This window comes from Mauremys mutica, chromosome 4 (assembly GCF_020497125.1).
Source record: "Mauremys mutica isolate MM-2020 ecotype Southern chromosome 4, ASM2049712v1, whole genome shotgun sequence".
Lineage (NCBI taxonomy): Eukaryota > Metazoa > Chordata > Testudines > Geoemydidae > Mauremys > Mauremys mutica.
Genome location: NC_059075.1, coordinates 113,408,632 through 113,432,121, shown reverse-complemented (window position 1 = coordinate 113,432,121; position 23,490 = coordinate 113,408,632). Strand labels below are relative to the sequence as shown.

Genomic DNA, 23,490 nt, shown 5'->3' with positions numbered 1-23,490 from the left:
CACAACCCCTTGTAACAGGTGCTAGTCCCACTATAGTAGGGCTCCCCAAACGAATAGTCAGCTAGTTAAACTGAGAGCTAGTGCAAATCAAATTTCAATACATTTTAGATCTACAGGTTTCTGCATATAAACTACCATGTGAAACTCTTATTTTATTTTTACTATAGGTAAGCAGGGCCGAAATCATGCAATTTCTTTGGGTTCTAGTTAAACCATTAATTGATGGTATCCTTCAATACCTGATGTTACGAGTAAATAAAGGGAGAGAGCATAGTACACAATCAAGTTCGCAGAAGCGTATGAAAACTTCTGCCAAACTTCTGTGTTCATAACTGCATGTCTCAAGATAAAGTAACTGAACTTTTTTTCAGTGACTGTTAAATCTAATCTTTTTGGAGGTTTAGTGCTTATGAAGAGATGAGCACAGGCGAGTCTCATCTTACGCGGGGGTTCCGTTCCGCAGTTAGCGCGTAAAGCGAAAACCGCATATAGTCAAAATTACATTGAGCTGAATGGCAGGCGGAATCGCCCGCACTACAAAAACAGTATTTCAATTATTGTTTTTCCCTTTTTTTTTGTTTTTGCCGACCGCGTAAAGCTGAAATCGTGCATGGGGAGGGATAGCTCAGTGGTTTGAGCATTGGCCTGCTAAACCCAGGGTTGAGTTCAATCCTTGAGGGGGCCACTTAGGGATCTGGGGCAAAAATTGGTTCTGCTAGTGAAGTCAGGGGGCTGGACTCGATGACCTTTCAAGGTCCCTTCCAGTTCTAGGAGACTAGTATATCTCCAATTATTACCTTTTTTTTTTTATTACTACCACGTAAGATACGACAGACCTGTACAGCTTAGAACAGCATCATTTTAGCTACTGGGCATGAAGCTCATTAAAACAAGTCAGTCCTGACCTTCACCATATCTACTATTCGACTCATGAGCCTTTCCTCAAATAGATCCTGTTGCTGTTCAATTAAATAATAAATTGGCATTTTGAAAATGTGGAAGAGTCTTTATTCCTCAGGCTAGATTCCAATGTAACTCTTCAGCAGAAAAACACTGTCCCACAGTAAGAAGTAAAACACCTATTTTTTTCTTCCCCCAAATAAAAATTTAGATTTCTGTCTCTAATGGCAAGCTATGTTATGAGCAGTCTTTAAACCACAAATCAGTAAGAAATTTTTTTAGTGATGTGCTGAAGAGTTTGAATTTGGTCTGTGTTTAGATCAGGTCACTCATTCCAGATCTGACAGTCCAGAGCCTTGGAATATGTACTAAAGCAGGAATCTATTCTTCACTGATATGAGAGGAATGTACAGTTTTCTGATATTCAGTAGACTTTATGAACATCACCTTTATTTTGATAGAGGTGGCCTCAGCAACATGCTGTTCCAGTGCTCGTTACCTGACACCATGGAGACGGTTGCAGATGAGCCACGAAAAGTTCTCCTCCGCTTATACGGTGCAATCCTACAGATGGTGAGTACATAGAACATTTTGGGAGTGGGAGGGTTTCTATAGTTTATCTGGAGAATTATTTCAAGAGACTTAAACGATCAGTGTCACAAGGCAAGTGTGTTCTACTCTTACTGTTGGGGAATGTTTTTTGGTGGTGGTGGGACTAGATCTCTAGTTTGTCAGTTTCTGTTATTTGTCATTGCCTAGAACTTGTACTCCTTTCTATACAGAAATCCTGGCTCGTGTGTATCAGCTGAAGGCTCATTTGCTGTTGGTTTGGTCCATAATGTTTATTTCTGGTATTAAGAGTTTGCAGTGTGATATTCCAAAACAAGGTATAAAATCTGCTGCTGTGTAATTTATAGGAATTTCTTTGGTATCATAAGATTTCAAAGGACTAAACAATTTGTAAATCCTTTAAATCTTAGCCTCACTTTCACAAACCCTTCTGAGGTTTAAGTTGAAGCTTTGTCAAACTTACTCTGAATAGTCTTTGAGCATTTTGTAGAGACCTACGCTGAGTAGATGTCTATTATGGTTACTTTAAAAGCTATTGATGTACAGTATTTAATAGCATTAAAACTTTGGACCCAAACATCCAGTACCCTGCAGCTGTCTCATTCCGAAACCTGTATTTCAGAATGTATGCTAGGTCTTAAAACTGCCATAGCAGCTTACTAACATGGAGCTCTTTATCAAACATTTTTTCAATATTGCTCTCACTGCCAATTAGTCAGTACCAAGATTAAAACCTCTTTGTAAATATTGCCACATAATTGTCAATCTTTAAAAGAGAATTAACAGGTGAACTTCCAAATGGAGTATACAACACTTTGTAAAGGTGACCTATTATAAAATTCTTAACAGCTATAACTGTGCATAACTATGGAACAAACTTTAATCTTACCTACCTTTCTTGACACTTTGCATAATGTTCAGTTTTTCCCATGTGATTGAAATTTGTCTTTTGCTGACCATTAGTTGGTGGCAATTTCCTTCAATTCCCAGTCATTTCCTTGGAATAATCTTCTGAAGGTATTACATCAGTTAATTATTGAAAATTTAATCCATGCTTCCTCCTTCTGTGAATTGACCAGAAAGTGATAATAGCATCCAATTAAACCTGAAAGTGTCACTTAACTAATCACAAAATGCATCTTATTTATATACACATAACACAAAAATGAGATTCAGGTCCTGACTTTAATTGCTGAAAGCCTGGACCATCATTCATTTTAAAGGGTTTATTCTTAGCATGGCCCACTGTAGCCAAGTATTGCGGCAACAGCTATAGATTATCCACTGGTCTGAGACCACCGAGGCACAGCTGGACCTAAATTAAGAATTCAGTCTGTATTTGATGAATACGTAGTATTCAGTTAAGCCAAGCTTTAATAATTTTCTTGATTTAGTGAAACCTTCCAAAAGAGAACTAGTTATTTTTTTAAAATAAACTTAATCCATAGTCAATTTACAAAATAGGTTATATAGATTGATATTAGTATAATTCACTAAATGATTTTCACAATAGAATAATTTAATTTTATGGGTTTAATTTTAGTCTATCTTAAAATGTCAGTAGTTTTGAGTAGGAAAATGAACTGCAAAACTTCTGTATTTGAGTAATGGAAGGGCAGAACTTCTAGTTTTTTTAGTAGCAAGAGGCTTTGAATGTAATTATGCATTGAAAAAGTTTGGAAAAACAAATTACAAATATTAGAGCTTAGTCACCTGCCTCTTTCCTTCGGGGTTTTTTCTTGACTTACCTCTTTTCTGCCCTGTTCATAAAGGAATCAAAACAAGATTTTGGGCTTTAAAATATAAGGACTAATTTGTCTAAATTGGTTAAATCATTTGAAACTGTACATTCAGAACTTTTCTAACCTTTTTCATCTTGGTGTTGAAGGATCTTTTGAGATGTCTAACTTCCTTTATTTCCGTAGTGGCAGTGAAATGACTGCTCTTGTTGGTGCAGTTCACTAAGGGTTAAGTAAGCAGAGAAAGTCCCAAGGTAAAACTTTCAGATTGCATTGAGGTTCACAATTTCTGTCGACAAACATTTGTCTCTTCCAGCACCTACATCTTAAACTCAAATTAAAACAAGCAAACTGCATTTTTTTTTATTGAGGTATTTTGAAAGCCTCATTTAGGATTGTAGTGAATTTCTGGTGGCATAAACTAAAATGTTTAAGCAGGGTTATAAAGATGCATGAACAAAATTCTTCCCTTTTTAGTGATGATTAAAAAGTAGCACTTGCATATAGAAAGAAATAGGGACATTAGTTGAGAAGTTTGTCAGTTTTGGGGCCTAACCCTAAAATTATTTCTTAAGACCCAGTGATAGTTTTAGAAAAATAAGTCACCACTTGTAAGTTTTAACTGGTTTCGCTGCCTTTGCTGTAGCAGTTTTGAACAGTTGTCAGTTCCAATTTCTGTTGAAATTGGTGCACAAAGCAAGCTATGCCAGGTCCCCTCATTCAGTGAAGACTGTATTCATAATAAATTAAGGAGTGAAACATAGAAAAGTAAGTGACACTGACTTTTTAAATGAAGGATACTCACACCACTATTTCCAATATGAGCCACCTTTTGGGAGAACCATTTGTTGCTAATAAAAAATGATCACAGTTTGCTATTATGAATTTTGGAAGACACAAATGTCAGTACATATAACTCATCAAATATAAACCATGCCAGTTGGTTAAAGCTGCCACACAAGGATAGCTTTGTCCTTCCTCTGTCATAATAGTTTATATGTTTAAGAAATTTTCTGTGTGCATGAATGTGGGGTGGAGGGTGGAGCTGAACTGGCTTGGCCATTATGAATGGTCTCACTGGCATGGATGTTTATACACATCAAGGACTTCTCTTGAGTATATCCTTGAGCAGATCTTTTTTTTTAAAGAGGACAAGTATTTGTGCTTGTGAAAGGTAAAAATACTAACCACATTAAAATTGAAGTGTTTGAGGCACAATGCAGATATGTCACATACATTCAAAGTAAACTAATGTCTTTTGCTACTTTTTTCCCTCATTCCTGCCCACAGAGTTAAATTGTTATGGGAGCATTGAACTTTAAAGCTTCTCAGTGCAACCAAGTGACTATTGAATTGTTCTCTATCTTGGTGTATAAACTACTGAACTGAAAGATTTACCAAAGTGCACTTAACGTTTTGGACTTTGAGACTAGGTTTTATATGCAGATCATTCCAATATTGTGTGCTGTTTTCCTATTTAAATTCAGAATAAAAGCTCCCACGTTATTACAACAGTTGGTACTATAACTTCAACTTAATTTTTTATTTATGTAAGTTTACCTACCAAAAGATGACTTGGGGATTATGATTCAAATTCCCATTTTTCTGTCAAAAGAAGCATGAACTCAGCATTACTGGGGCTTTATATTGTTTAACAGACACAACAAATTTCTACATATAAATGAAGAAAAGAGAGACCTGGGAACTCTAATGTTCTATCTGGTCTCTAACCTTTCATTCAAGCAAACAACTGAACAAGTTAAAATGGTTGCCACATTTCTGTCAAATTGTTCCATACCTGCCTTGCTGCCTTTTTTTATTTTTGTAACTAAATAAAATGCAGACTGCTGTGTAACTGTAATTATCAATGTTTTCTGTGATTGTTGCTGTTTTTAATGTCTGTTTGTAGCATGGAATAACTACAAATCCCTGGCACTGGCAGATAGCTTGAATGAAGCCAAGCACCTCTTACAGGGGATATATTTGTGTTGGGTGGAGTTAAGGGTGTTCTGAGGGTAATGTACCACTTTAGTTGTATATGCATGTGTTCTCTGCTGCAGGCTTGCCCATGCGATCGTGCCTAGAGCACTCTGGTTTCCAGGTGACAGACACGATTCACGGTATAGTATGAGATCTCTGAAGTTGGAGCATTCTCTACAGCTTTCATTTTTTTTAGTTCCAGGTTTTGATATGTTTAGAAAATAGTAAAACTTAAGTAGCACAGCTGCTATTTATGCTGTCTAAATACGTAAAGAGTAACTACAAATACCAAAATATTGCACAAATATTCCCCATTCCTTTCCTCTGCTCCTTCATTATAGAATGGTAACGTTGTCTGAAGTCAAGAGGATTAGAGATGCTTTGACATAAGGCAGAGTTCCTACTGCAGGTTGTAAAAAAACAAACCCATCAATTCCCAGTTGCTAAGATTTAGATGAAGTTACTCTGGTCTCATTTCATTCAGATTTACCTAGGTACAAGGACAACACAAGCTATAATTCTTTTCAGGTGGAACTCAATGTCTGAATCAATATATTTAGTCCATTCTGCTTAATAGATAACTCTGGGCATCCCTCTTATTAGGTAGCTTGCATGCCAATTTTCACCATCAGACTTTAGAGTCCAAGGAGGACTTCAGGTTTCGACTGGTACTATACACAGTATGTTTCTTGGTCATGAGTTGTACTGACAGATTTCAGGGTTTGAAAATGTTTCCATTCTGTGACTCAGTATGCCTTTAACTCTTTTGGCCACTTGAAAGCAAGAGTCACCAGCAAGGGCGTAAATCCACAAAGTTGCATTTTCCAGTGCTAGAAATGAGCTTGCAAACAAGGAGCTGGGGACCATTGCTAAAGCATAGCAAGTTTCACCACCCTTAGGTTTGTGCTGACAATAGGCTGACCAGACAGCAAGTGTGAAAAATCGGGATGGAGGGTAGGGGGTTAATGGAGCCTATATTTAAAAAAAAAAAAAGCCTCAAATATTGGGACCGTCCTTATAAAATCAGGACATCTGGTCACCCTTGCTGACAAACTCACTTCCTCCAAAGACTCGGGGTTGTGTGTGTTCATCTTCCAATAGAAGCCAGCTTGTCCAGTAAATCCTGGGATATCAGGATGGAAAATGCAGAACTTAAATTCTCCTTGTCAAACTGGCATATGTGATCAGTATAGATATAAATCAGTCATGTTCTTAACACTTAAATTTAGACAGTGAAACAATCTTTGCCATCTAACAAAGAAGCCTTCAGCCATCTTTGCCATCTAACAGAAAGAAACCTTCAACACAGGTCAATAGATTCTGTATAGGGTTGGAGTGGGAAAATTTAAAGATTAGTTACTCAAGATCAGGGGTCTGTTTTGGGGGGGAGGAGGGGAATCACCTTTGGCTACTAGCTCTAAAGACTTGCAGCAACTTTTCTACCCCCACTTCTCCTCCCCCCTGCATCTTAGTATTAAATAGTTGTCCTCACTGGCACCTAGTAACCTTGAATTTATTAGGTTTACTTTTAATCTGCTTTATAAGCAAACTCCTTTCTGCAATAACAAGAACACTATTATACAGTCCTACTTTAAGGAATGGCCCACCACCACCTTAAAATGGATTTCAGAACATGTATGTGCTTTACAGTTAACAAAATATTTCCCTACAGAAATCTTGGGAGCCAATCCTGGTTCTCTACCTCAAATAGTTCATCACTTCTAAAAATCTCCATTGCTCTTAAAGCAAACATAAGATCAATAGCATTGGCTCTTCTAAAAACTAGAGTTGCACTTCTTGAGCTTCTGAGAGCTTGTGAAGTGAGCTCTGTTGTGGGGAAAATTGCATTCTTGATGGCTGGTCAAGAGTAGGAGAATTACATACACTGTCTGTCTGACTGGTGGTGCAAGAAAATAATTGTGTGCCTCAAACATTCTTACAGGTGACTTCCTGATTATTTCAACTAAAATGAGATTTTTTTTGTCTTAACCTCTAATATCTAAGCCTTAAAGTAACTTCTCACAAAAAGCTCAGTCCAAAAGTGTTCACTAGTTAAAGATCCTCCTTGAGAGACTATAACAGGAGCTTTATCTAATTTGCACCTGTGTACTACTCAACTCTAATCCTCTGTTCATAACTGCAAACCATTAATTTAATAACTTTTCCACATTCCATCTTCTGCCTTGCTTGGACAACGTTCTGTGCTGAGGTAACCAAAAAGAAGGAATGCTGCAGAAGTCTCATTTTTCTGATGAATCTGCAGTACATAGCCATCATTACTTTCTCATAAAGATATAGTACAGTAGATGCCATTAAGATTCTCAGGCACCAATCTGAAGAATACTCATACAAGAGTACTGACCAGTCTCTTGATACTGGTATGAACCAAATAAATTGAAAGTGGTACCTATTCAGGTCTTGGAAAAAGCAATCTAATCCACTTAACTTCTGATAAACTGAACCATTCTAGGAGCATCATGAAGAAGGAAAGACTCCTGGATGGTGAGTAACCCTTTGGCGGCTGTTCCAAGAATATTCAGTAAGATGCAATAGTGGTATTGACATAGGACACACTTTTCAGAGTCCTTTTGTACAAGGCCTAGCATTATTGTTTAATTACACATTAGGCTCAGTGGGTGTTTTAAGTCTAATTAATTTCATTGGAAGGAATATATACTAATTTAGTAGCCTTCATATTGTTGTCTGCTAGGAGCTTAGTACCTTAGTGGAATAGGAAGTACTTTCTGACAGATTCTTGATTATATCAACTACATCCTTGCTGTAACTTTTGAAATAAATACTGTAGCTGTATAGTTTGTGTAAATCATTAGTTTGCTGTGTGGTACTTAGGACAGATGGTGATGCTTAACTTGTATTTGGTCAGTCCACACTTACACCCTTGGTACGGATATGTTAGAGCTTTGGAACAGAAAGGTATACTCATGGTTCCATGAATGAAATGTTTCTATTCCGATCATGAGATGGAGGCTTCCTTTATGGGCCTTCACACTTAGTGTGGTTTAAATACCCAAACAGCAGTGTTGCAGCAGAATTGCAACATCAATAGCAGCCACACACAAAATGCTGAATAGAACTAAGCAAATATTTGCTTGCTTGTTGCCTTGCCTTCAAACCCTTAAGAGACTATGGTTTTTATTCCTATTTGCATTTTAAATGTGCAACTTTGTTAAAAGCATGTGCCACTGAGGGTTCAGCTGCTGAGGGCATGACTTGTTAATGTTTTGAAATTGCTTTATGATGGCTATTAACAAATATAGCATAATGCATTACGCATGGAACTGGTTGTTTGCTTGTATTCAATTTCATTGAGGCATCTTATGCATGTCCTCCACATATATGCACAAAACTTGTTCGAAAATTTAAGTCCTAGTTTTACAAGAACTACAGTACGTGTAACAAATAGCATACACATATAGTAGAGCTTAGTGATTAAACGTTGTCAAGTTTAGTATTCCTGAAAGCTAAAAGGTGATCTAGATCTAGCAAAACGGGTACTCTGCAAGCTTTCTATTGTCACTCTGCCAGTACTTCTCTCTTCAGACTTGTATTTAATCTGGCTATGATGTATCGAAGGATAGGTCTATATTTTAAAAGCTGCAGCAGCACAACTATACCAGTACCGCTGCATCGTTTTAGTGAAGATGCTACTATGCTGACAGGAGAGCTTCTTCCTATAGTTAATCCAGCTCTGCAAGAGGCAGTAGTTATGTTGATGTGAGAAGCACTCCCGTTGACCTAGCCCTGTCTGTAGCAGGGGTTAGGTCAGTATAACTGCATCACTTGGGTGTGGATTTTTCAAAGTGCTGAGCGATGTAGTTATACCAGTGTAAGTTTGTATTGTAGATCTGGCCTAACTGTCTTCACTGTTAACTTTTTTACTTACGGGAGGGATGTTTTTGCCAAAGTGAAATGTACATTTCAATAAGAACTTAGCATTTTTAACATTAAAAAGATTCTTCTAAACTTTCAGTAACAAATCAAAATTCTGTCTGAAATATTGGAAAATACTTGGCTTCCAGTATATTATGGGAGTGGCGTGATCTCAATGGCACATCCTTTTGAAAGCTTTGGAATGAACTACTGTATGCAGTTAGATAAGAGCGGTGTGGTCAGATGTTGGAGACTAGTGTTGTAGATATCACTGATTAAGTCAGTGGAGATTTAAATAGTTAACTGTTTAGCTGGTTTTATTTACTCCCTTTATTCTGGTGGTTGCTAATTATGTTGGCTTTCATCTTCTCACTATTTAATTTTTCTCATTCATAGCGGTCCTGTAATAAAGGAGGATCAGGACAGGCTCAGAAGGAAAATGACTTACAGGTAAGTAATACTTCTGGTTAGTTTTGCATTCCATAGAGGTGAAAATAGGAGCACATTTGTCTCCTGTGTGCTCATCATTCCAGACAATCTAATAGCCTGTCTCAACATGGGTATGTATGACCACTGTTGCTCTTGGAATTGTCTCCCTTTCTCTGAGACATTGATCTGCAAAAAATGGAGGTAGTTCAGCTATTTGCTGCCTTTCCCAATCTTCTTTCCTTCATCCTTCCAGTGCATTTGGTTAAAATCCAGAACTTGGACTCAATTTTCCATCTGCATGCCAAAGAGATTTGTGATTTGAATAACACTTAAGTCCTACACGTTGTCTGAGTTGTCAAAATATTTCTTGCATATAGGTTAATCCTCTAAAATGTTTAAAATGGAATTTACTCTCTTATATAAAAGATACCATTTGTGCAGGATTCTCATTCCTAGTTCTTAACTCCTTGGTACCAGACTGATAGAACTCCCCAGGCAGTCCTTTGTCCTGAGTAAGGAGCAGTAGAACATGCACAATGGCCTGCAGAGCACATGGTTCAACACCCTTCTGCTTCCCTCAGTCACTTTCTTCTTGACCGTGGTTGGAGAGGAAAGGAAACTCGTAAACTATGCTCTAATGCAAAAATACCACCACCTTTTCTCATACCCCCTTGCCTTCTAACCATTTCATTTGAAACTTCTAAGTTCTTAAGTATTTTGCCTCCAGCACTTGGCATGTCTTCTGGTGGTTGGTTATCTTTTTGCATTTAGGCACCTGCTTTGGTGGTTCCACATAAAAGACCAAGGCAGAAGATAAGTGTCAACAGCTCTGATGCAATCCATGCAGCACTGTATAGAGGACTCCAGAATGTCTACTCTCTGCATTTGTGTGCTCTGATAAAATGTCTATTCTGGGTATTTGATATGATTGTGGATTTAGTCTTCTGCCATAAAGGCCACAGAATTGGCTTCAGGACATTCCTCTTGGGCACCTGGCACTGGCCACTGTCAGAAGACAGGATACTGGGCTAGATGGACCTTTGGCCTGACGCAGTAGGGCCACTTTTATGTCTGCAGGCTAAAAATTAACAGGTCATTTTATACTGCCTAAAATACAATACAGAATCTTTTTTCCAAAGGTACTTGGGTAGATCATTAACCTAGTAATATGGCAGTTTCTAAAGGGCCACTTAATCAGATCTGAGATAAGCTTGCCTCTAGGTTTAAACTGCAGCATTAGACCTGGAAAAATTTCAGTATAGATAAATAGTAAGGCGTTGTAAATATAATCTGTATGGTAATGTGACCAGATTTTCAAGTGTGCCTTTTATTCACTAATTCCAAACAATCCAAGTGGATTAAGCCTATGAAAGATAGAGAAGCAGGAAAGATTCATTAGCCACCCTGTTTTTGAAGGTCCATAGAAGAACCACACTGACCTGGCTTAACAGTTATCCTATCTCTAATGCAGTCTTCCAGAACTTGTCCTAGAATTTGTTCTAAAGCAGGCTAGTCCCTGTTCTTAATGTAATTTTTAGTCCAGCAATAAAACAATGTGCATATTGTGATGTAACACATGCAGTTTTCACTAATGATCAGATTTATTTTTGCTTAGATTCAAATCCATGTGACTGCTTTGGATTAGAGTCTTGGGGCTTTTTAGATTCTTGCCACACCATTTGTCTCTCAACACACTTTTTAGTAAAGGGGGCAGATACCTTCCATAGGAATACATAAGTTGTTCCTAGTTTTCTTTCTAGTACTATTAGAACAATTTAGTAAATTTGATAAGTATGTAGTTTGTGGACAACCTTATTTCTATCTTCCACAATTTGGCTGTCGTTGCAGCTTAATGCTGGTTAGGGCAAATGGGGAAGCCATCATTTAAGAGTGCTTTGTGGAGTACATGAAATTCCACCCCCTCATGACTGACTTGCTCATTCCAAGTTTTCAAGAAAGCTTGGGACTTTTGATGCATGAGAAGCAAATGGTCTATGCAAAAGCATGATCCATTGTGCTGCCCCACCAACAAAGCAGATGACTCAGATGACACTCCCACAGTCATTGTGAGTTCATTGGATGAGCGTTCAAGCAACATCTGTTGTGTTTCTTAGCAGTGTCTCTACAGTGGAAAATTTCCAGGACTGCAACATGGTCTTCCATGCATACCTTCGTTAGACATTATGCTATCACCACGGCATTAAGGCCTGATGCAAACTTTGGGAAAGCAGTTTTGCAGTCTCTATTTAAATAAATTCCAAGCCCCACCTCCTATGAGTACTGCATGTGAGTCACCTGAGTGGAATACACATCTGCAACCACTCAAAGAAGACTGTTACCTGTATTGTAACTGTTCTTTGAGATATTGCAGATATGTATTCCGTGACCTGTCCTCCTTGCCCTCTGTATTTGAGTCTCCAGCCTGGGACTAGGGTGACCAGACGTCCCGATTTTATCGGGACTGTCCCGATATTTGCTTGTTTGTCCTGCGTCCCGACCAATGTTAGGTCGGGACACTGGACAAACAAGCAAAGGCTCCGGAGCCCGAAGGGCTCGCGCCCGCCCCTGCCCCGACTCCGCCCCCTCCTTCCCCCATTGGATCCTTCCCCAAATCCTCGCCCCCATCCCTGCCCCCTCACTGCCCCATTGTCTCCCTCCCCAAATCCCCGCCTCTTTCCAAGCATGCCATGCCCAGGAGACTCAGGGGAGTGCGGGGCCGGGGTGAGTGTGAGTCTGGCCTGGCCCCGAGCAGGCAGGACTCGGGCGCGGTACCTGGAGGGAGAGTAGGGGGGCGGCCCGTGGGGCTAGGTGGCGGCTGTTCTCCCCACCTGGGCAGGGGACTCGGGAGCAGCCGCTGCTGCAGCTCCCACTGCTGCGGGGGGAGGAAGTGGCCAAGCATGTGGCGCTCGGCGGCTGCGGCTTTGGTGCCCGGGCCCGAACCCCCCGAGCCCGGGCCTGCTGCGGGGCAGCGTGCACACTGCGCTCAGCCCCTGGCCAGTCGCGTCTGGGCTGGCTGCCCAGCTGGTGCAATCCCGTGGCGGAGGCATCGGCAGCCCAGTCCCGTTCGTTCCCCTGCAGGACCCGAGCGGGATGCGGGGGGCTGGGGCCTGCTGCCCCCACTCCGAGGCCGCCCGCAGGATTGCACCAGCTGGGCAGCCAGCCCAGACGCGAGTGGCCAGGGGCTGGGTATGCGCAGCGTGCGTGCTGGGTCCCCGCAGCAGGCCCGGGCTCGGGGGGTTCGTGGGCGCCAGAGCCGCAGCTGCTGAGCTTGGCCAGCGGCCGCTTCCTTCCCCCGCGGCAGTGGGAGCTGCAGCAGCGGCTGCTCCCGAGTCCTGCTGCCCAGGTGGGGAGAACAGCCGCTGCCTGGCCCCGCAGGCCACCCCGTACTCTCCCTCCAGATACCGCGCCTGAGTCCTGCCTGCTCGGGGCCAGGCTGGACCCACACTCACCCCGGCCCCGTGCTCCCCTGAGTCTCCCGGGCCTCCCTCCAGCGCTTGCGGAGGGAGGAGGAATCGGGGGTGGGGGATTTTTTTTTTGCTCTGCTGCCATTTTTTCCCCCTCTGCCCCCACCCCGCCCCCCCACGTCCCGATATTTGACCTGGGTGATCTGGTCACCCTACCTGGGACTCTCATGCAAAGAAGCTGAGGGAGGTTGGGGTGGTGCTGCCCTTATATAGCCATGGGAGGGGCTTTGACAAGGGCATGATCACTGCTCCCTAGGAGTACTGCTAGACAAAGCTCTCTGGCTTTGCTTCAGTGCATTGGGTGTGCACATACCTGAGTAGAATACACATCTGCATCCACATCTCAAAGAAACAGACTCACTCATGTGTATTGTAATTTCTCAGTATAGTTATATTGTTCCTTTAAATATTAATCATGTATACATCTTGCAATGATTGACAATTGATAAGTTATATAAGCTTTTAGTAGAAACCTCATGCTACCCTTCATGGATAAATACCCATGAAAGTGGTATTCAGGGTGTAGTGAGTTCAAGTCTGACAGGAGTTTCTTGTGAAGAACAGTGAACACTTTGCCAGTAGGCACCAGTGGGCCTCATAATTTCACTCACTAAAGTTTCCTCCTGAAGCTGTAATGCTACATGGCTTTCATACTAAAACTTCTTGTATTGAGCAACCTTTTTTCTTTAGTCATTTAAAAAAAAAAAAAACCTACATCAGCTAGTCTCAGTAGAATTTATTTAAAAACTAATCCTAAACAAACTTTGGGAGCTTTGCTCTTAAACATAATAAACTTGTGTAAACTTCTGTTACCTTAATTTTATGCAGGGTGCAGAAGCCATGGTACTGGAGAGTGTTATGTTTGCCATTCTTGCAGAGAGAAATCTTGGCCCGAAGCTGTATGGAATCTTTCCACAAGGCCGATTAGAGGAATTCATTCCAGTGAGTCACATTCATGATTAGTCAACAGGCTAGTAGCTGTAAGATGTTGTAATTGAACATGACCAGAGTGTCTTTGGACTGTATACAAAAGCAGAGATGTGGGAATGAAATATTTGGCACTTGTAATTTGTTGCTATAACTAGACTTCCTGACTCTAATTATAATCTCTCGGGGGGGAGGGAAGATGTCTCTCTAAAAATTTCTTTTCCCATTGTAGTTTTACGTTGGATCATAATAAATAAGGAGTGAAACAAGCTTGAGAGCAGCCATTCTGTTAACAATCAGAAGAATGGCACAAAAATTTGTTTTTGTTCTCTTCAATGACACACTTAACGTATCCCCTGGACTCTTGTCCAAGGGTATAAGACTTCGGGTGGGACTTGACCCTCTGACCTTATAGGACAGAAGATCAGAGGCTACCAAATGAATGAATACTTAATAGATAATGCACCTAACTTAAACTTCTTCCCAATCATAATTGTGCTGAACCATCATGAAACAATTTAAACTTTGATTCTGTTACTTCAAAGCTATTGAGTGATGATATTAATGTTTCTCTGTCCTTATCAACTCTTTCACGTGTACTTTATTTTGTTACAGAGCAGAAAGTTAGACACTGAAGAATTAGGCTTACCTGATATATCTGCAGAAATAGCTGAGAAAATGGCCAGGTTTCATGGAATGAAAATGCCATTTAATAAAGAACCTAAATGGCTTTTTGGGACAATGGAAAAGTAAGTCTTCTCACTTGTATTGTAAATTTTATAAAACGGGGGTGGGGGAGACAGCGCCCAATGACAATCTTAATGGGTAGAAATCTTGCTGTTCTAGAGGGTCTCTTCTGTAAACTGGCAGGTGTGTTGTAAGGATGAAGGCTTGCTGTCTCTAAGCTGCTTTATCTGGGGGAGTCAAGAAGGCTTAAGTTCTTTCCAGAAGTTTCAGTTTGTGTCCTGATTTTGAATGTGTGTGTGTGTGAGAATAATATTTTAAGATTAAACTAAAGAAAAAGCTAAAAGGTCTCAACTGTAATATAATTGGCATTCTAGCCTTGGAATATTAATTGTACTCAAACTTGGTACACTGCTTACAATTAACTTTATTTTTTGGGTAGGTATCTAAACCAAGTATTGAGGATTAAATTTACCAGAGAATCCCGGATTAGAAAATTGAACAAAATTCTCAGTTACAATCTTCCCCAGGAAATGAAAAGCCTAAGGTAAGATTTTAGCTTCTTTGCCACTATTTTACATTAACATATGAATTGCCACTGACACCAGAGTGTTTGTATATGTAACAATAATGTATTAGTATAGTTCTCTGAATTCAATAAACTTGCATTTACAGGTCAAACTGATACGGTTCCCACAGCCTCCATGACTGTCCCTTGTTTGTAATGCTTACAAACAGGTACAATGGTGCATCCAGTAATAATGTGCTGAATTGGTTGTAGTAGAGCCCTACCTCTGAGTGTCCTGATTTCTGTGCACTTAAATTCTCAGCCTACACGCAACATTAAAATGTAGCTTTTGTCAGGAATATTATGAAACCGGCAGTTCATGCAACAAAAACAAGTTTTACATTTAGCTGGGTCTAGAAACTTTTTTGTCTTATCTCTTTATTGGCCCTTTGCTCTTGTTTTTCAGATCTATGCTTGAAGCTACTTCATCACCAGTTGTCTTTTGCCACAATGACTGTCAAGAAGGTAGGATGGCACTACTTTGGCAACTAGGTTAATACTGCAGTGCTAAGAGCAGCCTTTGATTACTTCTTGCTTGATTTCTACTAATGCTATTTTGGGCTATATATGTACTCAATCCTGTGAACTCTGACAGCTTGGATTATGATGATGGGTTGAGTTAGGGGAGGGGTTTGACAAGCTTGTTACAAATTAAATATAGGTATCCCGATGCTTTCACATGTTCCTTTCCTGTTTTGTCAAAAGGAACGCCAGGATCCTTGGGCAAAGCTTTTTGAAAACTTTTTATAATAGAAGTATTGTCTGAGTTTTTATCAAAACAACTCCAGTGATTCTGCTCACTACATCTTTGTATTTTCTCAAAACTCTTCAGGTAACGTCTTGCTCTTGGAAGGCAGAGAGGATTCTGAAAAACAAAAGCTAATGCTTATTGACTTTGAATACAGCAGCTATAATTACAGGTAAATTGTTCTAAACAGCAGCAAGATTTTCATGGTTGGCATGTTTTTAAATTACAGTAAAAGGAAATGCTAATAAGACTTTTCTAAATCTAATCTCTTCCAATGAGTTGTACTTCTCTGCATTACATTCTGTGTCCTGCCTTTGATTAACCAAAACTGCAAGTGCCACTTGCTGGAGGATTCTCTGTACCTTGAGGTCTTTAAACCAAGATTTGAGGACTTCAATAACTCAGACATAGGTTAGGGGTTTGTTCCAGGAGTGGGTGGGTGAGATTCTGTGGCCTGATTTGTGAAGGAGGTCAGACTAGATGACCATAATGGTCCCTTCTGACCTTAAGTCTATGAATCTATGAAAGAAGCTCTGAGCACAGGACAAATTGGCAGGCTCGCAGGTGCCTTAATCAGTGTATCTGAAATCTAATTCATCTGCAGAAGTCTGAAAAGCCAGACTGCTGCAGTTCAGTTCACATATTTGGCCTGTGATAGCATGCCTCCTAAACATGACTGGGTTGTTTTTTCCATAAATGGGGCAGAAAAGTGAATAAAATCTCTTTAGAAAATGCAAGAGATCTCTCTATTAATCAGAAAGATGTGATCATTAGTGTAATATCTAAGTAATGTGTCTGAAATATTTACTGCATAACTTAAAAATTCTGCTAAAGAGATGGCTTGTGAACACAAGCCATCTTTTATCTTAATTACTTCCACTGTCCTCGCTATTTTTACCAAAACCTTTTTCCTAGCACTGTAGTTTGCTGCTTTCTTCTGAAATCAGTTCTTGCAGCAACCTTGTTCTAGCACAGGAAGATGATCTCTTTTGTTACTCTGTTCTGAGGCAACTTCAAATAACTTTCTCACCTATGACCACCTACTGTATTTAAGAAAAATGCATGAGTTATTGGTGTTCTGAATGTATACAAGATACAAGCTTCCACTTCCTGTACATGAAAATCTGTGAAATTAAGTAATTCAGCAATTTCTGTAAACATAAGGGCTCATGCAACTGACATTGCTTTCCTTTCTCTCAATCCTTTTGTCTAACCCCTTTCCTTCCCGATAGATAATCCTTCCACATATGTCGGATGTTACAGGACTGCTCAAAAGTGCTGCTTCATTCAGCATCTTTCTGATTTAGTCTTAGTAATACCATATATCAGTTTTTGCCAAGTTGAAAAGTATGCTCTAAGTGTACTACTCCATTAAACCTTATCACAACAAACTTAATTGAACTCAAAATGCCAGTGGAGTATTAACCACTTTTATATAGAAGTGGGTTTTTACAGTATTAATAAATGACTTGTGATCTAAATTACCTCCTGCATTCCATAAAAATGTTAGCAAATAGTTCTCAATTCTTCAATATATTGGACCGTTGTTTTTTTAGTTCAGGTCACAGATTCTAGTATTGCTGATGTACTCCACACAAACAGCAGTAGCAAGTTCTTCTGCATGGACAATGAGGACACTGGTTTTACTGATAGCTTTTTTTAAAAAAGCGAAAGGGTTGTTGCATCTTGTGCTATTTGCTTTTTGTGTTTTCATCAATAAACTTGTTTTTACTGACAATTCTGATCTCCTATTTGTAGAACTTAAAGTATTTCATGCAAATGTTCTCATCGTACTTCATAATAAGATTAAAATTTCAGGACTGCGTTGATTTTAAACAAGAGCAAATATGTAAATATTCTGGAAACTTGAACTCTGCCCTAACTATTAAACTGTTAATTTTCAGAGGATTTGACATTGCAAATCACTTCTGTGAATGGATGTATGACTACACTTATGAAAAATACCCATTCTTCAAAGCCAATTTTTTGAAGTATCCCACAAGGATGCAACAGGTAGGTGCATGAAAGTAGAGTTGCATGCAAATGTCAGTGTCCACAAGCTTCAAATCTGATCTGTCCTTCCTAATTACTGGTTTAATTGTTACTATACATCCTGTCCACCAAAATTCCTCTCACTGTGTCACTGGATGTAGTAGTCATTCTTTCATAAACTTAGTGTGATGTTAGTGTACAATGCTTTTAAAAAAATAAAAAGCCCTGATAAACTTCCATTGCTGCCAATAGCTTTTCAGGTAAAACACTTACTGTGGTCCCGTATGTACATACAAAGGTTGTCTTGATGTTAAGACCAAAAGCAAAAGGGTTAGATAGGATATCAAAATGGTATCTGTAAAACTAATGGGATACTGTCTTTATATACTGAATTCCTAATCTGTTACTCAGTGGCATTCTTCTTTTGGTGCTCAGCTTTTGAAATGATCCAGAATAGTCAATACTCAAATTTTCAATCTTGGGGGGAAAAAAACTAAACTTCTTAGGGTCTTTATAAAGATTTAGCATGATGATATTAACTGTTCTTGAGACTAAGACTTGTCTGATGTGTTCTCATGATCACTATTGTCTTTAGCTTCATTTTATCTCCAGTTACCTGACTGCATTCCAAAATGGATTTGAAAATCTAAGTAACGAAGACAAGTCCAAAACAGAAGAAGATATGCTGCTGGAAGTCAATAGGTAACTATATTTGCTGTAGTGATAGTGCAGTGTTGGCATTCTGCGTACAGTCCACCTGCTTAACACTTGCATTTTGATGTCTTTATAGGATTCACATTCTTGTATCACTGAGAAATGTCTAGTTAGGATTTGTCTTAAATAGCTTTTTTTAGAACTATGCGCTGTCAAACCCCCTAATGGTTGTAAATGAGTCCTTGTTCCACATCAAAACTATTATGGCACAATGCAAATAGTATGCTGTAGAAGTTACTAATGGCACTGTACAAATAACTAAGCTGTGCTATGAAAAACTACCTTAAGATAAAGGTACGTTTTCCAAGCTTCTTGGATTAGTGAGTGGGATACTGATGTCATATAATGACTGCTTGGAGCAAGAAGGAACTCTGTTCTGGGATGCTCAGATATAATAAATATGAACTCTAAAAGATAGCAAGTTATAATAATAAAATTGGCACTGTTGATTTTGACTCTAGGTAGGCTAGATAATGCAGTTAATGTGGGACACTAGAAAGTCTTTCAGCAAGCATTTTGTTTTGTAATTTGCAGGTTTGCCCTGGCATCACACTTCTTCTGGGGCCTGTGGTCCATTATACAAGCGAAGATTTCATCCATTGAGTTTGGATACATGGTATGCTTTCTGAAAGAGTAAAATCTTAACCTTTTATTTAATTAAAAGTAAACCTTAATGCACCTTAAGAGTAATTTAGTAATCTTAGTCAGCGTTGCTTTCTTAAAAGAAATTTACCTCTCTCTCACACTCAGACTCACACAATCTCTTAGTTTCTTCTGAATATAATTGTCCATCCTCCTGTACAGTTACCATGCCTAAGTCAAATAATGCCACAGGTGGTACTATAAATAATTTTTGCTAATACTCTGTCCAGTAGTAAACAGAAGTGGAATTATTTTTCACCTCCCAGTGAGCTGATTCTTTCACACTCCCAGACGTATTCTCCTGTAGTTGAAAGGGTGCAGCATCTGCCCTCCACAGTACCTAACACATGAACAGTGGATTTTAATTTTAATACTAGTTTTGTTTTGGAGGAAAAACAAATCTTTCCATAGCTTTCTTCTCAAACTTCTCTAGTAAGGCTTCCTCTCTGGGACTAAGAATGGTAAAGATATTACTGTCTAGTTACTTTACGGGAAGAAACTGCTGATAAAGGTTTAGTACACTTGAATAGTGCTATAGCTTTGTTGCTAGACAAACTTAACTGACATGAAACTAATAGCCAAGGATTAGATAGGATGCAGAAATGCTACTAAACCTGAAATTAGACTTTTAACATGACGCTTTAATTTGTTTAAAAGGTCTCTTCCTTTGCCCCCAAATACTCTTGGAAGGTGAAGCCAGGAGGATAATATCCAAATATTTCTATCTATATTCATATTATATAGTCTCCCAAACTGCAGACAAGAATGCATGTACATCATGGCAGCACACAACTGACACTGTTTCTCAGGAAATTGATTATTTACCTCATTTTATTTAGGACTATGCCCTGTCAAGATTTGATGCATACTTTGACCAGAAGAGGAAACTTAAAGTGTGAATGTTGGAAGAATGGACAATCTGTTACTGTACAAAGAAAGCAGCTGGACAGAACTTCCACTGTGCTTAGGCTACTGTATCTGTAATGAAGGTTTCAGTGGATTCCAGTTTCTTTGGAATGCAGATATACAATTTGTGAAGACTGTACAAAATCACTTGGTTTATTTGTTTACAGTTTCATAAGAAATCTTTGGAATGAGATTGGGAGGCAAAAGTATAATACAGCAGTGCAATATCTTGAAATCCTTTTAATCTAAAGGGTATTTTATATTAAGGGGAAGCTTACAGTTAAGTGTGGAATACCACATGCATCAAGAGCAAACAGTGTTACTGTTGGTACTTTTTTTGTTTTTAGGGGTTTTATTGACATACTGGTGAACGTTGTGACAAGAACACTTGTAGTTGGTAATACATTGTAGACACTACTGGTCAATGGGAAGATCAGTTGTGTCGGAGGACAACTGTTATACTGTGAAGCTGGCTGAAAGGCCTTACTGTGAGTTAATTGTATTAGCCTCATTGTGTCCCCTGAACATTGTCTCAAGAAAGCTGCTGCTATATACAGCAAAATGGTTAAAGGACACATTAAAGCAATTTGCTGTCAAGTGTTATCTAAATATAGATGAATGTAGTTGTTGTCATGTACATGTCTTTGTAGAATGAAATACAGATGAATCTTAAACTGGAAATTCTGAAGAGATTTGGGATGACTAACCTATTCATTTCACATCCTTCACCAAGAACATGCTTTTATTGGTCAGCCTGGCTATCTTGCGGTATTGCAATGTGCTGTATATGAAACTCTCCAGGCTGGCAGCACTGGAATTAGTGCCTTGAATTACTCTAGCAACCCCCTGATGACTGGATTGGCATTAACAATACTCCCAGCTGAAGCCAGCCCTTCTCCTTGAACTGAAGGGTGTTACCACAGTATAGGGCTGTAAGGAAGGTGTGTTGGGTTGGAGGGAATGAGGGAAATCAGAAGATAATCCCCTTTCCCTCAGAGTGTGAGGGCAGGGAGACACATTTTTGACCAACTGAGGCATATTTTTGGCTTCTAGGTAGCTTTTTTTTTCCTTGTTAAACCTCTGACTTCAGTCTTGTTCCAGCAGTCCAGTAAAGTTGTGTGTTGTGGGAAACAGTAACATGATGATGAAACGTGTATATATCTGTGAAATCTACAGCATATGTGTAAATGTTCTCTGGAGAAATCTTTAGATTTTGGGAACTTGTTTTACTTTGGCCATTGTTTTATTTGTGTTTGTGCTTTCTGCTAAGACATACTGTATTATATTACAATAAATTTTTTTTAAGTATTCCTGTAGAGGCTTGTGTGGAAGATGTTTTATACACCATTTGAGGGAGTGTGCAGTGTTTGCTATCTAGCATGACTTGTTCAATGTGCCATTTCTGATTTCTTTAGAGGATCAGTTTGCAAATACTTGTAATTTATAACACCTTTAATCCAATGGTTGAGGTTTTTGAAGCTGACATTACTCCTTAGAAATCATATTCACATCTTAGCAATGAAGAATGAGTGCTGATAGCCAGTCCCAGATCATCCAAGATCACATCCACCTTGAAGGCCTTACCTTGATACCAACCTGCCCATGAAGGCAGACTGGCTTAAATAGTGAATCAGTCCATTCTGTGGCATCCCTTCTATATGCAAGCAGAACATGATGCTCCCAAACCTCAGTAGAAAATAGGTACCACTCAAGTTAGCGAGCTTAACTTTTTAACTAGTCACACAAGTTAATCATAAAGGCAGCTAAAAAGCAAGGAATGAGACGGGGAGATGTTACACAATGGAAAAAAACTAACATTTCTGCAGAAACGTTACGTGAAACAAATTGAGGCATAAGCATTAAATTCTCTAAATGTAGGAGAAAGATCAAGTAGTAACAAATCTTGAAACTCTGCTGAAGGGAAAAGCAAAGGTCCTTTTGGGAGAATGCAATTGTAATTTTTAACTACAGATACTTAACAGTACATGGTCCAAAGAATCAAACTTATTAAGAAACAGATTAAGGGCTCACTTTGACAGCACTACTGGGCTTGTAAACTCCCCACCAGTAACATTTGCAGCATGGGACTCTTAATTATAACATGGAAATGAGGCAGTTTGCCAGTCAGTGGAAGACTGTTCCAATTACCATGCAATGTATGTTGCATTGAGTCCCTGCCACACTTCATAGATGCCAACTAACCTTCAGAGATACAGCTATGCTATACCTACACTGCACCTGAAATGTGCTATTGCAAAGGTACATCAGTGGCATCTATTAGTTAGGATTGCTTCACACATCCACCTAAATGCAGAGTGAGACCTAATAATTGCTAACTTTTCAGAGAGTGGGACAGTTAACTCCAGCATGTTAGTTGTTCACTAAATGCTACAGAATTCTCTGCCAAAAAAGAAGCTTCTAGGAGGAGCAATTCACTGCTCTTATACAAGGTGCATTCCCTTTCTAATGAATTTATATTGGAGACACTCATGTAGGATTTTCAGATGTTTACTGTTGTCTTTACTGTTCCCATTGAAGTCCATGCCCAGAAAACACTTTTTTTTTTCTTGAACAGCTCTAGTTCACAGCAGTTAGGAGAACAGAAAGTCACTGAACGATTTAGAGAACCATAGATCTTGTGTACGTTGGTAATTTCCAGGAAATATTATATTAGCATTAGTGGAAACACTAGTGCAGACTTGCTGCTGGCATTCTTGACCACAGTTCATCTAGACTTGCTGTGATCAGACTTAAATAAAACGAAGACCCTAGCAGCTTCTCTTAGTGCTTGTGCTAGTGGAGTTCACCAGAAATGTGGGCACAAGTGGGAGACTTGCGGTTGTGACCTGTTTTCATAAAAACAGTTTTAGGGTGTTGCTGGTGCTTTTGTCATCTGAACTCTTGAGCTTTGTGAGTTTGAGTTTTGCATGAAAGTTACTGAATGTTATGTCTCCACTTCCCTTAGAATATGGTGTACTTAGGCAACATGCTTAACATCATTTTACAGGTACAGGACAAAGTATACCTAAACCAGGTGTTTGTCTAATCTGTTCTTCACAACTTCCAGCGATGGGGATTCCACAACCTGTCCTGGAAACCTATTCTAGTACTTAGGTTTTCCTACTACCTAGGTTTTCCAACTATCCTTAACTATAACTTAAATCTCTTGCTACTAGTTTGCTGCTTATCCTCCTTTCAGTGGCCATGGAGAACAATTGCTTGCTGTCCTTTTTTATAACCACCCTTAATATATTTGAAGACAGTTAGGTCCTCATTCAGTCTTTTCTCAAGACTAAATATGCCAAGTTTTTTAACCTTTCCTCATAGGTCACATTT

The 23,490-nt window shown here is 39.3% G+C and overlaps 1 protein-coding gene across 2 annotated transcripts in view; it reads left to right on the top strand.

The window, feature by feature from the left end:
• The window catches only part of CHKA (choline kinase alpha), a 30,051-nt gene extending 8,581 nt beyond the window's left edge, over positions 1–21,470 (top strand). For both annotated transcript variants that reach the window (XM_045016546.1, XM_045016547.1), the window contains 11 exons: positions 1,362–1,473; positions 9,477–9,530; positions 13,802–13,915; positions 14,516–14,649; positions 15,027–15,131; positions 15,559–15,617; positions 15,985–16,072; positions 17,805–17,913; positions 18,488–18,594; positions 19,141–19,222; positions 20,088–21,470. In XM_045016546.1, coding sequence (XP_044872481.1) covers positions 1,362–1,473; positions 9,477–9,530; positions 13,802–13,915; positions 14,516–14,649; positions 15,027–15,131; positions 15,559–15,617; positions 15,985–16,072; positions 17,805–17,913; positions 18,488–18,594; positions 19,141–19,222; positions 20,088–20,147 — 1,024 coding nt within the window. In that variant the 3' untranslated portion in view covers positions 20,148–21,470. The remainder of the gene's footprint in view (positions 1–1,361; positions 1,474–9,476; positions 9,531–13,801; positions 13,916–14,515; positions 14,650–15,026; positions 15,132–15,558; positions 15,618–15,984; positions 16,073–17,804; positions 17,914–18,487; positions 18,595–19,140; positions 19,223–20,087) is intronic.
• The last annotated feature ends 2,020 nt before the right edge of the window (positions 21,471–23,490 follow it).